Consider the following 16,011-nt stretch of genomic DNA (forward strand, 5'->3'; position numbering starts at 1 on the left):
AACGGCCATAAAAATTATTTATATTAAGGATGTCTCCAAAGGTCAACGAAGTTTTCGCAGAAAAATAATATCAGAAATCGCGGCTGCGGTTTGATGCGCTGTTCCGCGTCGAAACCAAGCTTTAGCAACGGGCGTAGTCGAACGGTACACACTCAGTAAGCAATCCTACAATTTTTTGTTTATAACGTAGTTTATACGGATTATTTTCAAAAAAATATACGTATTTTGGAAATGTTGAGTCGAATTAGTCTAGAATCGATTAATTTTATGAAAGAAAACCTTTCAAACAGCCGTAGTCCGTAAACTATGATTCCTACAAAATTGATTCATAAAGAACGGAACGTATCTACCGTCTTATAGGGGGATCTACTGTATATATAGATGTAAGACTGTTTGAATTTATTTTTTCCTTATTTGTTTAATGAGACAATTGGCTTTGCAATCTATTAACATACATAGACATCGTAGGAGGTGGTGAGGGCCACACTCATAGGTATAGCCCCGGAACCAGAAATGGAAGAAAGAAGTAAAGTTTGTATAAGAAGAGGGTAAGGTGAAGGTGAAAAGAAGTGAGATAGGATAGTTGAAAGATGTTGAGGGATCCATGGGTGCCTGCATCGCATTTAATTGACAGAAGGTCGAGCGGTTAAGGCAGCAGCATACCACTCTGGAAGATCTGGGAACCAGATGGTCCTGTCCCTCACCACCTGTCTGCATTTGTATAGTTATGCTCTGAAAGTATCATCTATATGTATGTTAAGTGCTGTGTTTATAGAAATAATGTATTAAATTTAAAGGTTATTTATGCTGACTGGGTTATAATCTCCATCGCCACAGCTTAATTAAGTTATGATAATGAACATTAATACATTATATGAGGTAATATTTGATACATTGCTAGACAGAAAAATCTCAATAACTTTTTAGTTTATGCATCAACATCATAAATTTCGATATTCTACATTAACTTTTTCATTTAAATTGAATTTACACCAAAGAAATTATATAAAAGATTAACATTTTACAAATGAACTTACTTGTCATGTCGTTTTAAACAATGTACTAAAATGGGCAAAATCCCTGAGTTGATTAAATCATCAATGGGAGGATTACGATCACTGGAAAGTAATTTTCTATGCAATAATAAAGATTTTGATTAGTACATTTTTTCAAATTCAAAATACATCTAGTTAAGTAAAGAGAACAGTTTACGACTGCACAATTACCTTGCAGCTTGAACTGCATTTAGCTGAACTCCTGGATCATTGCTGCTAGCATTTTGTACAATCATTTCAAGGTTTGTATGATTGATACTCCTGTCTGTCTCATCTTCATCTGTAGAGTCTGTTTGAGGAACATTTCTTCTTTTCAGAAGAGATTCGTCCCTTTTGTTTTTACGTAGTTCTATTGTGACTTCATTTCTGCGTCTTCTCATTTCCTGTTAAATGAACATTCTAATTAGTCAGTAGAAATACTGTTTTAATATAATTTTAACATTATTAATAGGCTTTGTATCATTGAAAATTTTTTAAATTCTCTAAAACTAGATTCATACCATCATATAAAATGCTATGAACACTAATCAAAGCAAAATGTTCAGAATGTGATACAAATTGAGTTAAAACATGAATGGCTGAAAAGGTTTTGTTTACAAGATTAGTATCTTAAGAAAACAAAATTAATTAGTTAACAAACTGAAGTTCAGCAACAGTCAAGATATTTCTAACACCTAATGACATGATCAAACAGTTGCCAAAAGGAGAGGAACTGCCCCATTGGCCTTTCTGTTGTCAATCAAAACACTGATGAAAATTAATATGAAATGTCTGCTAGAATTTATATATATATATCAAAGGAAAATTTAATGCCCTCAGTATCGTCTAAACCAGGGGTGTCCAACCTTTTTGTTTCTCTGGGCCACATTGGAAGAAGTCATGGAGTTTTGGGCCACAAGTATATTATATATACTTGTGGCCCAAGTATATTTTGGCTCAATCCTTAAATATACAAGTATATTTAAGGATTAACATGTCTAGATTATAGTAATAAGTATTAAAACTTTATTATAAAAAAGGTTATTTTAAAAAATTACTTCTACAGACATTTTCAGTTTTTACTTAGAAATAGATAAATTCATTTATTATAAAAGAAACAAACGAAAATTTATTTGAAAAACACAAATATTTGTTTTATTTGGGTCTCTAATTAATAAAAAACAACGAAACACCATTTTAAAGTGCATTTTTATTCAAATAATATATTTATAAATAAGATGTAGCCCAAAAAGTAGCCAATGTGCCAAATAATATTTTTATGCCAAACTAATAAAAGGGTACCCAAATTTGGCACAAAGTAGACAAATCTTGCAGCACTGTAAGGAATACTAAATAAAGCTGGAGTTGAGACTCAAAGGAGTATAGACTCAAATTCAGGGAAAGGAGAGAAAGGCCAAAAGATAAAAAATAATGAGAATGATTGGAAAATTAAGGGTCAATATTTGCATAACAGAAGGTCTGTTTAACCTTTCTCACTACTTTTTATCTTTTAGCCTTTCTCTCCTTTCCCGAAATTTGAGTACACTCCTTTGAGTCACAACTCCAGCTTTATTTAGTATATCTTCCTCATTTCCAAGTATTTGAAAATATTTCCTTTCCACTCAAAAATAAATTAGGTATAAAGGTTTATGGCTTCGTGAAACTTCTTTTTTGAGTTTATGCCGTTGAAAAAATAAATAAATAAATTTGTTGGTTTTGTTTACACATTTATTGGGCCACATTGGAACTTGCCTTGGGCCGCGGGTGGACACCCCTGGTCTAAACCTTAACAACAACAGTGACATCACTGGTAAGACAAAACCTATGTAAACAGTGACACCCTTTGAATATCTACCAACAGACGTTCTAGCAAACCACAGAGTACCTGAAGAAGGCCTATTAAGAAGGGTGAAAACATTTGTAATCAGTGTTTAAACAGCTAGAAGCAAAGTGAGAAAGATTTTATCTTAGTCATTTTAAATAGTTCTAGCTCCAAATGCATAGAAAATTAGTATATTTTATTGAAATTCTGTATTGCTAAATTTATTACATTACACTCCCGTTTATCGCTGTTCATTTTCTAACCTTAGCTTTTAACGATGTAATAAAAAAGAATCAAAACAGTTTGGTTCTAGAAGGGATTAAATCAATTCAATCAAAGAAATGTAATTGGCTGACTTTATACTGAGAATTGCTGAAAAATGGAAAATCATTAAACATTTCTCTGCAACAGAATTCCAAGGCATACATTATAAAGCATCATTTCAAGGTAAAGCAAAAGAAACCAGCAAAATGAAAAACAGAAAATGGTTGAAAGAGAAGGAAAATAATTGAAGAGAATCCAATTGAAGGAAAAAGCATTGGGAAAATTTATACACCTAGAAAATTGGGAAGAAAGTTCAAAATTTCACATACACACATTCACCAGATTCTTCAAGAATGTCAAGTGAGTTCAAGAAGCAAAAAAATCTGTTCCAAAATACACAATGGATAAATAAATAAATAAATACTGTACTATTTTCTGAAACCAAACAAATTGTTTTTAATCAGAAATGTTTTCAATCTTTTATAAGAACATCTTCAGCAGAAACTCTCTTTTCAATAATTGAACATTAAATTAAATAAATTACATAAAAATAAATAAATTTTTTTAAAATCTATAAAATCCTTTAACATAAATAATAAATAAATAAATTAATTAATTAATTAAATTTAATAGTACATACAAAGATTGAATAATGAAGAGCTGCTGAAGATGTTCTTATAAAACAACAAAAACATTTCCAATTAAAAACAATTTGGTTCCTGAAAACAGCATTTATTTATTTAATATGGTACCAAGTTTGGATGTATTTTCTGTTGATACACAATAGTGCACTTGTACTCAAAAATTCTTCTGTGGAAGCTGCATGATGGAGTATTGAAAGCATCAAGCAATCTTTATGTGGTTATGAACAACAAGTTCTATTTCACTTTTGATGAAGTGAATATTCCAGTAATAATCACCATAGATCTGCTATTTTTAATAATTAATACTAAGTAATTTGCTACTAGAGATTGATGTTAGGTGCCATCTCTTATTTAAATTATAATTATTAATTTAGATAATTTATTAAATAATTTCAAATCTTCTGGAAGAAATGAACTGTCCTGGGCCAGGACTTGAACACACAACCACAACTTATTGTGGAGTGCCCTTGCCAGTTGCAAGTGGTGTAACTAGAAAGCATACTACAACTGATTTTGTGTTACAGTCATGGCTTTGCTGACAAAATCATACAAGAAATTAGTCTTAGCCCTAATTCAAACTAGGGCTAAATGGGACTTTTTGATGGACTGTAAGAATAATAATGTGTTTCTTATGTCCATCTTCCGTAATTGATTACCCATGGAATGTGAAACACTACTGAGGACATTAAAATTTCTGTGTCTACAAAACGCGATTAGAAACACCAGACACTTAATGTACACCAAACTTACAAAACTTATTAACTTTGAGAGATCTATATATTAAGAATCATGAGATGCTGTTTGAAGTCAATAGTAGTTATAAACCTACAAAACCAAGTTTCAACTACTTTGCATAAAAATACATTAAGAATAACATCTTAATGTATTTTTTATTAGATGGATTCTGCAAATTCAAGTCCCAAAGCACACTCAAAATACAGGGAATCTTTTCATTTGTTAGGATGGTATTTCCTCTTCAAATTTTTTGTAGAAAGTAGTGAAGAAAGGTCCCATGTATGCACCCCACAATGTTTATATCTGACCTGGATATGTGTTACCAAACATCAAGAAATTAGTTTCTCAGATGGAAGAAACACACACACACACACACAAAATTCTTCAGGTAGAAGATAGTCTTCAAGGTACAAAACATTAGGAACAAACCACAGGATATGCAATTTTGGCAGAATGCTGATGCTAGTAAAAAATGGCTCTTGGAGAATGGAGTAATCATACTAAAAGCCAATAAAAACAGATCTATACTGCTAATGAAGAAATTCATTTATCTGGCTCAGGTGGATGAGTATGTCACTGCAATGAAATGCACCAAGGTAAATAAAGATTATGTTAACAGCCTACAACAATGGGCGGTTAGATTCATACACACAAGGCTAACTAAGATTTTAAAATTTGATAAAGTGATAGTTACATCTCCTGATACCCCCTAAACTATGGTATTTCCTCTTCAAAAAGCTTTTGCAAAAACCTACAAGCCATGAAAACAGCTAAGACTGATAGTAAAGTTCATTCACCCACCCATTCATTAGAAAAAGGGCATTCATTAAAAATTAGATACATTATGGCTCATCACTTGAAAGATTATGAATATACCACCATTGATACACACAGGTTGATGGGTAGATTGAATGAGCTTTCATTAATTGACAATGAACACATTACAGTTTTAGATTTCATGTCACTATAAAAACTGATCTATATACAACCTTGTTTCTGGTTAATGTGTGATTTTTTATTTGAGAATACAGAAGCGGCCATCCAACACCATAATTGGATTCTAGAGCTTGCACACCTATTATGTTACATGTCCTTTCAGTTATAATAATAACATTTTCCTACAACAATGCACTGTACCAATAGGTAACAATGCCCTCTGTCTGGTGACCTATGTGAACTAGTAATACAGGCTCTAGAGAAGGTCTTACTTGAACTCCTACCAAACATCAGACTATACACCAGATACATAGATGATATTGTGATAATTTGAAAAATAAAACCAGATATAGAAAAGCTTCTAGATCGATTTAACATCAATCCATATGGACTAACATTAAAATTTTATCAATAGAGTAATTCATCACACATTTTTTTAACCTAAATATTAGTTTCAACAAAAGATGCATTACTGCTAGCATTTACTATAAAACAAGAGTATCTTCCATTTTAATTCATATGCCTCTATGTCCTTATTTTCTATAATTTGTTAAAATGTTTGTCTACGAGAACTAAGCTTATTAACAGGACTAATAGGACATATTGCACTGGTGCTGTGGTTTTTTGCAACCAAGGAAAAAACTTATTCCTTGCAAAAAACCATAACACCAGTGCAATATGTCCTATTAGTCCTCTTAATAAGCTTTTTAGTCCTCAAAGACAAACATTTAACAAATTGCAGAGTATCTTCCATTCTTTATACCAGTGTGTTCCAATGACCCATTCTCATACAAAATAGCAGCATTTAAGTCGTTAGTGAGATGGGCATTTATTAAATGCATTGCACTAATATGTTGGGCACAAATAAAGGACTGAAACACATTGAAAAAGTGGCAATTTCTCATGGTTACTCTAAAAACTGATGCATAATTTAGCACAAAATTACATCTGCAAAACAGAATTACAATCACAGCTTAAAAGCACTATACAAACACAACATATTCCCGCTGAGTCCAGATATATAGTAGTTAGCTTCGGTAAGAGACTCAGATCAACATATGAAGAAATTGCAAAGAATGTGGACACAAAGATCACCTATATATGTAATAGCATCAGTATACCAAATAATACACAATGGGAAAGATCAAATAAATTTAAATTGTATCCCAGGAGTATACAATATCCTGATCACAGACAGATTTGACCGCAAATTAGTATGTATTGGTGCTGCAGATAGATCCATCAACAAAAGAATCAAAGAGCTTGATACTACAATGAAAAGAATATCCTCTTACGTCTTTAACCATATATGCCAGGAGGATGGTAAACTTGACAAAACACAATTAATTAAATTGAACTTCAACAAAGAACACACAAGAGCTCTAGAAATTCTAGAAATTTTCAAAGCTACATTAAAAAAGAACTGTATTAATCAAAAGATTGTGAATCATTATTGACGGCCTGGCAGTTGTTTTATGACCATCCACACCCAGAGTGAAGAAAAAATAATAACTTAATGTTACTTCTATAGAAACTAGTTATTTTATTGTTAATTTAAGAGAGAGATGTATTAATACATGGATATAAGTAACTTTTTAAAAAGTTTTTCGTTTATTTCAAAAATTAATTTTTGTAATTGACATTCCAAAAAAAATTTTTATTCAAAATGTTAGTGAACCTGATATAGGCCTATAAATTAAACAAAAAACATTTGTTTCTCTATTTATATATTTTCTGGAAAAAGAAAAGTTTCTTGTGTACTTTATTTCACAGAGTTCCAGTTTCAGTGTTTGTTTTGTTTTGAGAAATATGTTTATCAAAGCAATCAATAATTAATTAACAATCACAATTAAAAGTACCATATTATGCATTAAACATTAATTTTAGTTAAAACAGGGCGTTTTCTTTTTACAAAGTATCGTCATTATCCCAGCATTCTTTTTTTATCTCGATCAAAGTATCGGCAGCATTTTCATATTTATTATTTTTATCATAAAAAATTTTTTATGGCCAACAAAATAAAAATATGTTATTAATCGAGAATTTGTTCCAGTGGATTTGATTTATTTGGTCAAGTACCAAGCAACTTTCATCCAGAATTTGTGATCGAATACCAAGATACCGCCGTATTTTGTTTGTCATTTTACAAATGACTGCTAACCTATAGTTAAATAACTTATATAATTATATAATTAAAAAAGTTTAATAGCATTTATCTAAAAGTGTTAAAATTAACTATACTAAATACTAAGATTAATCTATAAAAACAAAACAGAGTGAGTCTTAAAAGCTAAAATCTTAAAGCAACGACAACAATATTCAGTTGATAGGAAAGCTAGGACAAAGAAGAAAAAATTGTACTATCAGTTTGTAAGATAAACCTGGCAAAAGGCAAAAAAATAAATTGAAATTATCTCAATATTCTAAAATCCATGAGCAAATTAGAGACAATAAATGCACTTGCTTGAATGGAAAAAAAACTGAAATTTTGTATGAAAGATTTCCCAAAAAAGTGAAACTTGAAGTTGTGTTGTACAGGTATATCCCGTTTTCAAATTGTAACTGTGTTAGCAAAACAGTATTGTTAAGGAAGGCAAACTAACTACAACTATGTACTCAGTTTGCAAATTTACAAATGCTGATCTGTCATACATATATCCCATTAAGCTAATAATTTTTAATGAATTGTTTTCAATTGACCCCCAACTGACTTACATTTATCAACTCCTAAATTCAATACTGACCACTTTGTAGACTCCTGATCTAAACTTACGTGAATGTTTGAAACACATGCAAAGAATCCTTTATACACCAGTTATATTCATCTGGTATTGCAATTTTCTGCAAAAACCATCAAAGACGCATAGTTTTACTCCCATTCATTTCCTATACAAATCAATACATGCTTTAATTGTTATTTATTATTAGGCACTATTACTCAAAACCTGGTATGTTTCCAAAAATTCCTCTATACAATGACTCTTAGAAAATTATTTATAAACTAACTGTCAAACATTTCAGTAACCTTACATCCAATCCAGGGGGTTACAACAAATCAGTTCAAATGTTTTTAGCCTTCCTAAGAAGCATTCCATTTTAGAACTCTATTGTTCCTGAGGAAGGCCTTTGGTATAGACCGAAAATGTTTAAACTGCTTTTTTGTTACAGTGCTGGATTGGACACGCATACGATTATGAAACATTCATTGTTACTGTCCAGTTTAAGTTTGAAGAATTTGGTGTTGACTGTCAATTTTACAGTATGTTAATCCCTTACAGCAATTAAAAGCTAAATGATCATCTTCCAAACTATTGTTTTTGGATATTGTAGAATTAGTATTGCACACCTTTCTTAGTACAGTAAAACTAATAATAATAGAAATGAAAACCACTAAATATTGGTTATTAAATACAATCTCAATAACCAAACACCAGCAAAATAACTCTAATCAATTTGGCAAATGTTTTTCCCTTCTTAAATGGACATCATTAGGTTTATTGTTCAATCTTGAAACCACACGAGTTGAAACATATACCTTCAAAAAAAGTGACCACTTGTTGATTGGAACTGTCAGATTCATCCAATAACAACAACATTAACAATAATTATTTTATTTACTGTTTATTTATGGTATGCATCTGATAGGAAAGTCATTTCTGCCAACAGAAATACCAGACTTGAATCTGGTGTTTCTCTTGATGCAGTGTAATTTCATATGAAATATTCATTTTTTTCCATTTTATTTATTTAAAATTACATTTACAAAGAACAACCAGCATAAATACTGTATAATGCAAATAGGAAAAAATAAAATGTTTTAAACAATACTTTCCACATATCTGTATGTCAAGTTTAATGGCCACTACAAAGTATGTGCAGTGGTGAGAGATACAGCAAGATTTTATTTTCATTTCAGAATGTTTTGCAGAGTGTATTTCAGTACAGATTATCCATTCAAAATTAAGGTAATTAATTTGATCAAAAAGTATCACACAAATCATCATTAATATTAATAATTGTATTAAGAAACCCATTCAATTACATGAACATATATATAGAATACAAGAGAATAGATAAGCAGAATCTGTACATATTACAAGCCTATATACAATAAGTAATACATTGCTATTTTTATAATCTAATTATTTCCTGGAAAACCACTGTTAAAACAAGTTTTCATAGAGAGAACAGCCACATTTCCCAAAAGGTCAATGTCATAAATCAAGGTTATTTTCTGAAGATACAGTGAGGTGTATGTACTGTATGTAACATTATATGGAGATGGTCCAACAATAAAATATGGCATTTCATACAATCATGTCAAAAAATTATACAAGCAAGATGAGATATAAAATAAGCAGTTTTGAAACTGGATTTTGTACAGTTCTATACAATCAACTCGCCTTCTATACAATCAACTAAAGCAAACATTCATAAAGCAAATTCTGCATACTCTGGCAAAACATCACTGTCACAACAAATTTTCTCACAAATCCCATGAAATAACCTATTTCTAATAATGATTTTATTACTCATGTTGAAAAGTATAAAAAGCAAAGTGCTACTGTAATAAATGTTCTATTTTGAATAGAATAGAGTTTCCTTTTAAACTTAAAACAGAAATGTAAAAAACCTGAAGAGAGGTGCAAGTTACATGAAAATATTGCACCCAAAATGCATAGTAAATAAGTAAATAAAAAATACGAAGATAAGCTTTTGTCTCTAATTAAATGCGGTCCAGGCAAAAAAACGGTGGTTATTTCTGTAGAATTAACCCATGAAGTTTCATCAATTTTTGAGGAAATATTTTTTTGAAAAATTGATTTTTAAAAGGAATATAAAGAAAACTGCATCATTGATATACACGTATCTATTACTTATAGCAGAATAGATTTTCTTCTACTAAGACTGGTTCAACCTCTGGCTATAGAGCAATTCAAATAGCTCATTTTAGCAGACCATTCTACCATACACAGAAAATAATAGTTAGAGTTTAAGGACATCTAGTCCTTTAAATGGATGCAGTCCCATGCAAACACATGCTAGTTTGCATATAGAGTGCACATATAGTGATGCCATGTTTGGCTACTTTCTTCTCTTCTGGCACCAAAAAATTGTTTAACTACTCTGATATACTGCTCCATACTTAAATAGTAAATACTGTCTCCTTGTTTTGTTTAATTTGAAAATAATTTAAATCATTAATTTACTTTTGTAAATACATTTTATTTTNATCTTCAACAGAAAAACATGGATTTCTTTTAGCTTTGCTTTGTTTAACCGCTCCAGTATAGTGCTACACACTTAAATGGCAAATACTGTCTCCTCCTCGCTTTGTTTGGATTTGTAAATTATTTGGAGCATTAATTTGTTTTTTAAATGAATTTTATTTTATTTACCTTTATTTAGTAAATTAATTCAAAGTATTATAATTTAGAAGTTTTGATCACCTATTAATCTTTAACTCCATAAATTATGTAACGCTGAGTTTGACCCTGAAAATTATTAATACAAATTTTCAATAAAGAGAACTAACTACTGTTCCCCTAGTGATTTGTATTAATGTAAGTTGTATGAATAAATGAAATACAAAAATCCTATCATAGCCAACCATTTTGCTTTAAGTACTTATTCATAAAATTTATGAAGTCCAGCTTTTAGAGTAACTGGCTAATCTGCAAGGCTATATTAACTCTGTCAATGAGCAACTATTGGACAGAACTGTTCAAAGTTTTCAATAGCAGAAAGGAAGACAACTTTCTATCATCAACAATTTCTTTATTTAAGAAGTCAATATTCCTGATAATGAACCAATAAGGTTTGAAAATGCTAAAACTGATAAGTGCTAAGTATAAATTAGAGGTACTTGAATGAAGCAATGGATTTCCTTCATACACAAATTTAAATTGGAATATCTAAATTCTCTTAAATGCAAAGTTCCATTTAAAACCAAAAGGATCTCAACAACAAAATTATTAAAAATATGTTGAAAGTTCTTACAATGTTATTCTTAATTTATACTTTTACAAAGCAATAAACAGAGAAGCTAGATTAAAAAAAGTTTCTAATATAGTTTTCCAGTGTGTGACAGAACTTTGAATTTAATAAAATGAAAACTACAGAAGATAATAAGAGCACAGCTACTCACAAATGGGTAACCTTGATAAAAAAAAACAGTTGCAAAAACCAAAAACTTGCTACAACATGCCATTTAAACCTCCACCTCAAGAGTATTGGAATTCTATTGTGAAAGATAGCTAACACCACATTAGCTATCTTTGCCTCCAACCCCAACATAAACATGCATTTCGACCTGCACCCCTCAAACAGCTCTACCCAGAAACAACTTCTCAGACATTTAGAGCAAGTTGAAATTTACAAGGCTGCCAACAATAACACCACTACCAACTTTTGCAATATAGATTCCTTCTCCCCGAATGAAAATCATTCTAGCAACTGTAAACTTACTATCTTCTCCCCTCTTCCACTCTCTTTCTTACGTCACTTCGCCTCTTCACATGTGTATGGTAATTCCATGTTGTTTCAACAGCTGCAGGATCTAATGATACCTGTTCAACACGGACAAAGACATTAGCTCTTTCACCTTTTCTGCTGATTATTTTGGTTTTTGTGGCTATTTGATAATAAATACTAATTGTTTATTATATGTTTAGTGGCTTTACATGTGAAAAACAATATCATTTAAATAGCCCCCACAATTACACTTGACAAAGTAAATACAATTAACCAAATTTTTGATGACTGGCTCATAAATCAGGCTGTATCTCTCCAATAACACAAATAATATTCACTTTAAGGTCATCAACAGTTTGAGGCTTGTTGGAATAAACAAGGATTTAATACAGTAAAATTTGCCAAACAGATGTTTGAGAAACATCTAATTCTTGAGAATGTCACAGAATCAATAAATTTAGATTTTCGTCAGTATTTTCTCTAACAGCTGCAATATTCTCTTCACTTCTTACATTAGTTTGGTGTGTTAGAGCATGTGCATCAACAACTGATTCATTTTGAACAAGAATTCTTGTTCAAAAAATTTGTTTAATATCAAAATTTTTTCAATTCAGTTATTTTGATAATAACTTCTAATAATTTCAACAAATCAAAGAACTACAAATTGTTTCATAACAATTTGCCAAATGTTACAGAACAGATACATAAATTACTCTGACAATTAAATACAAACTTAAGGTGCATGTGACAATTTACACTTTTGAAGTCTTTTGAATTGACAGAACCTGTGAGAAAATGTATGTGGAAGTCCAACATTAGTCTTGTTGAAAAAACTATCTAATGTGGCTTGTCAAAAGAGAAGCAAACTTTAACAAAATATTGTAAATGATGCTTTTTTGATAAAGTTACTTACTTCTCAACAAAATTTTTCAAATAATTCTAAATTTCCTCTTATGTATTACAGTAATTTAATACAGTATGGTAATCAAAATTATCACCTTTTTCCAGCAAATAAATTTAATATTAAAAACGTTTTCGATCGTCTTTAGCAATCTTCATCAGTTGAAAGAACATTAAAAATGGAACAAAAATTAAATTTACGAAAAAATAATAGCTGCGCATGCGTAATGATGAGCGCTTAACGGAATAAATACAAAAAGTTAGGAATATAAGATTAAAAGTAAATAAAAACTGTACATAAGTAAATAAATAAATAAATAAAAATAAAGAGCTCAACAGATCGCTACCTCCGGTATTTACTCCATACCAATTAAAGACCATCGCTTTGATTCAGATAGTGTTTATGTAGGTGCTACTTTGAGAAGCTTGGAACAAAGAATCAAAGAACATAAATATTCTATNACCTTCCTGTCCACTTATTCCGACTCCAATGTGAGCAGCTGGGGGAAAAGAAATAGAAAACAATTTAACTTTCTTCACTAATAAGCACCAGAGCACTTCAAATGTCATTCGTTACCTTTTATCATACTAACGTCATTTGCACCATCACCGATTGCCAGAGTTACAGCTTTCTTGTGCTTTTTGACCAGTTCCACTACTAATGCTTTTTGTAACGGTGTGACTCTACAGCAAATTACTGCTTTGCAACACGAAGCAACTTCTAAAAATAGAAGCTCCATGGAAGAATCAAGTGCATGGGTCTGAAAACGATTCAGTGCAATATCATATTAAAATACTTATGTACAGTTTTTATTTACTTTTAATCTTATATTCCTAACTTTTTGTATTTATTCCATTAAGCGCTCATCATTACGCATGCGCAGCTATTCTTTTTTCATAAATTTAATTTTTGTTCCATTTTTCATGTTCTTTCAACTGATGAAGATCGCTAAAGACGATCGAAAACGTTTTTAATATTAAATTTATTTGCTGGAAAAAGGTGATAATTTTGATTAATTCTTTCTAGTTCCAGTATAAGGTATTATTTTTACAGTATGGTATTTTCTGTATAAAAAATTATTTCATTTATACAAATTTTCATTAGCCAAGCAATTCTATTACTTGTCATATTATTTTATGTATTGTAGTAAGGTAGAAAATCAAACAACACAAAAGGATGGCAAATTGTGTATACAGTACTGTATTTAATGACATAGCCAAACATTAAAATTTAAAATTTTCCAAAACCTAACTAACTTGACAACCCACATAACTCAACACGTTTAGGTCATGTCATTGGAGTTCCACTGTACAAATGTACAAATATCACTAATAAAAATATATATCCATACAATAAACATAATTAGTTTATTGTATGGATATATATATTTTTATTGCATTTTATGTTAATTTCCTTTATTTATTTTGTTTTATTTTATGTTATTTACTTCACTTGGATCCATGTATTTAATTAGTTCTATTTATCATTTATATTTTTGTATTTAAACAAATTGTTTGAACAGATATAGAAATTTGAATTTTGTTTCACATAAACATTCAGACCTGGAACTGGTGCAAGGAAATGTTCCAAGAATTTCAAAAATACCTGATGATGACCTGTGGAGCAGGTAGAAAACTTTTGTAGGATAATAAATATTACTTCTTGGAAGCATAAGGAGTTTGAGTCAAAGTTACATTTCTTTTAAAAAACCAAAAAAGTAATAGCCTTAGAGTGCATGATACTGTTTCATTGCTATACCTTATGTCAACAACATTTCATTAAAGTTATTGTCTTTTCTACAAGTATAATCATCCTAACTGCTCTTGTATTAATTGCAGGAGACCTAGAGGTAGAATCTCTTGTATTCTTGAGCAATTATTCATATGCCACTCATCTGTCCCATTCACAATAATACCATTCTCTACATATTAGAGTAACTTCTAGATAGTTAATAACACAGATTTTACAGCACAAAACACTATTGACCAGAATCAGAAAGACATTGCTAGCAAAAGTAGTTGTAGACAATGTATATATGAGCCATTGATTTTGAAAGTGGGGAAAGTCCTTTTTATGAAAAAAATAGTTAAGCTAATTCTTATTACAAATTAACATAAAATTTATGTTTTTAATCAATTCACAATAAATATCTTTTAACATTAGTATAAATTTATTACTAGTAATTTATATCAACAACGATATTTACAGAGAGTTGATTTTGAAAGCAGGGCAAGTCCACTCTGAAGAAAAATATGAAGATATGATGGATTTATTACCCTGTGTACTGTACCACCCACTTATCATAAATGCTTTAAAAATCTGCACCATCTAAACTAAGAAATATAATTATATGCAGGCAACTTATTACTAAATATCTTTTATTATTTTCCTATAAAATTAAATTTATTTTTTGTTTCATTCTAGCTTTTTGAAAAAAGAATGAAATGTTGAAATAGAATAAATAAGTAAATAAATAAAATATTCTATTTTTTGTTATTATAACTATATTCTATTCAAAGAAAAGCAATATTTTCAACAAATCATTGCTTTTGAAAGTGAGGCACTTACTAACACCAACGATATGCCGAAAATCTATCGGGCTAGTAATAGGCTAATTACTAAATGAATTACGTCAGTGGTTCTCAACCGGGGGTACATGTACCCCTAGGGGTACAAAGCGTAAATAGAAGGGGTACATCTGACTTTCATTATACAATGGCGCATGTTAATGAATTTGCTGTAAATTATTAACACAAGAAAAAACAAAAACTTGCTTTAAAATATCCCAGTACGAACACCGATTTCCCTTTTAACAGTCCAAACAACTTGTTTATCCGCTCAATTTACCCGTCTATTTGTGCCGTTAGTGCCGAGTGAACCTGTAGTCTAGTAAAATTTCGATTTAACCGAGCATTAATTTTAGAATAGATGTCAGCGGATTGGCAGTACTTTTAGGTTTTGTGAAATATCAGTACAACGATGAGCTTTGCGAAGATTTGTTAATGTGCCACGGCCTAAAACATACAACTACGGGTTTTGATATTTTCAATAAAATCAATGTTTTCATTCGAAATAATGAAATAGATTGAAAAAAGTGCATCGACATCTGCACTGATGGAGCTAAAGCTATGCAAGGTCCAATTTAAAAGGTCTAAAGAAAACTTTTACCATTTAAACGATGTATTTGTGACAAAAAAAAAA

General features: G+C 30.4%; 1 protein-coding gene across 1 annotated transcript in view; it reads right to left on the minus strand.

Moving 5' to 3' along the window:
- LOC111634459 (importin subunit alpha-3-like) overlaps window positions 1–16,011 on the minus strand; it is a 56,157-nt gene that overhangs the window by 17,044 nt on the left and 23,102 nt on the right. The window contains exons 2-3 of the mRNA XM_023379228.1: window positions 1,227–1,438; window positions 1,038–1,133 (exon numbers count right to left, since the gene is read on the minus strand). Of these exons, the coding sequence (XP_023234996.1) occupies window positions 1,038–1,133; window positions 1,227–1,438 (308 nt within the window). The remainder of the gene's footprint in view (window positions 1–1,037; window positions 1,134–1,226; window positions 1,439–16,011) is intronic.

The sequence above is a fragment of the Centruroides sculpturatus genome, unplaced genomic scaffold, assembly GCF_000671375.1.
Source record: "Centruroides sculpturatus isolate CEXI.00-Female unplaced genomic scaffold, Cexi_2.0 scaffold781, whole genome shotgun sequence".
Classification (NCBI taxonomy): Eukaryota; Metazoa; Arthropoda; class Arachnida; order Scorpiones; family Buthidae; genus Centruroides; species Centruroides sculpturatus.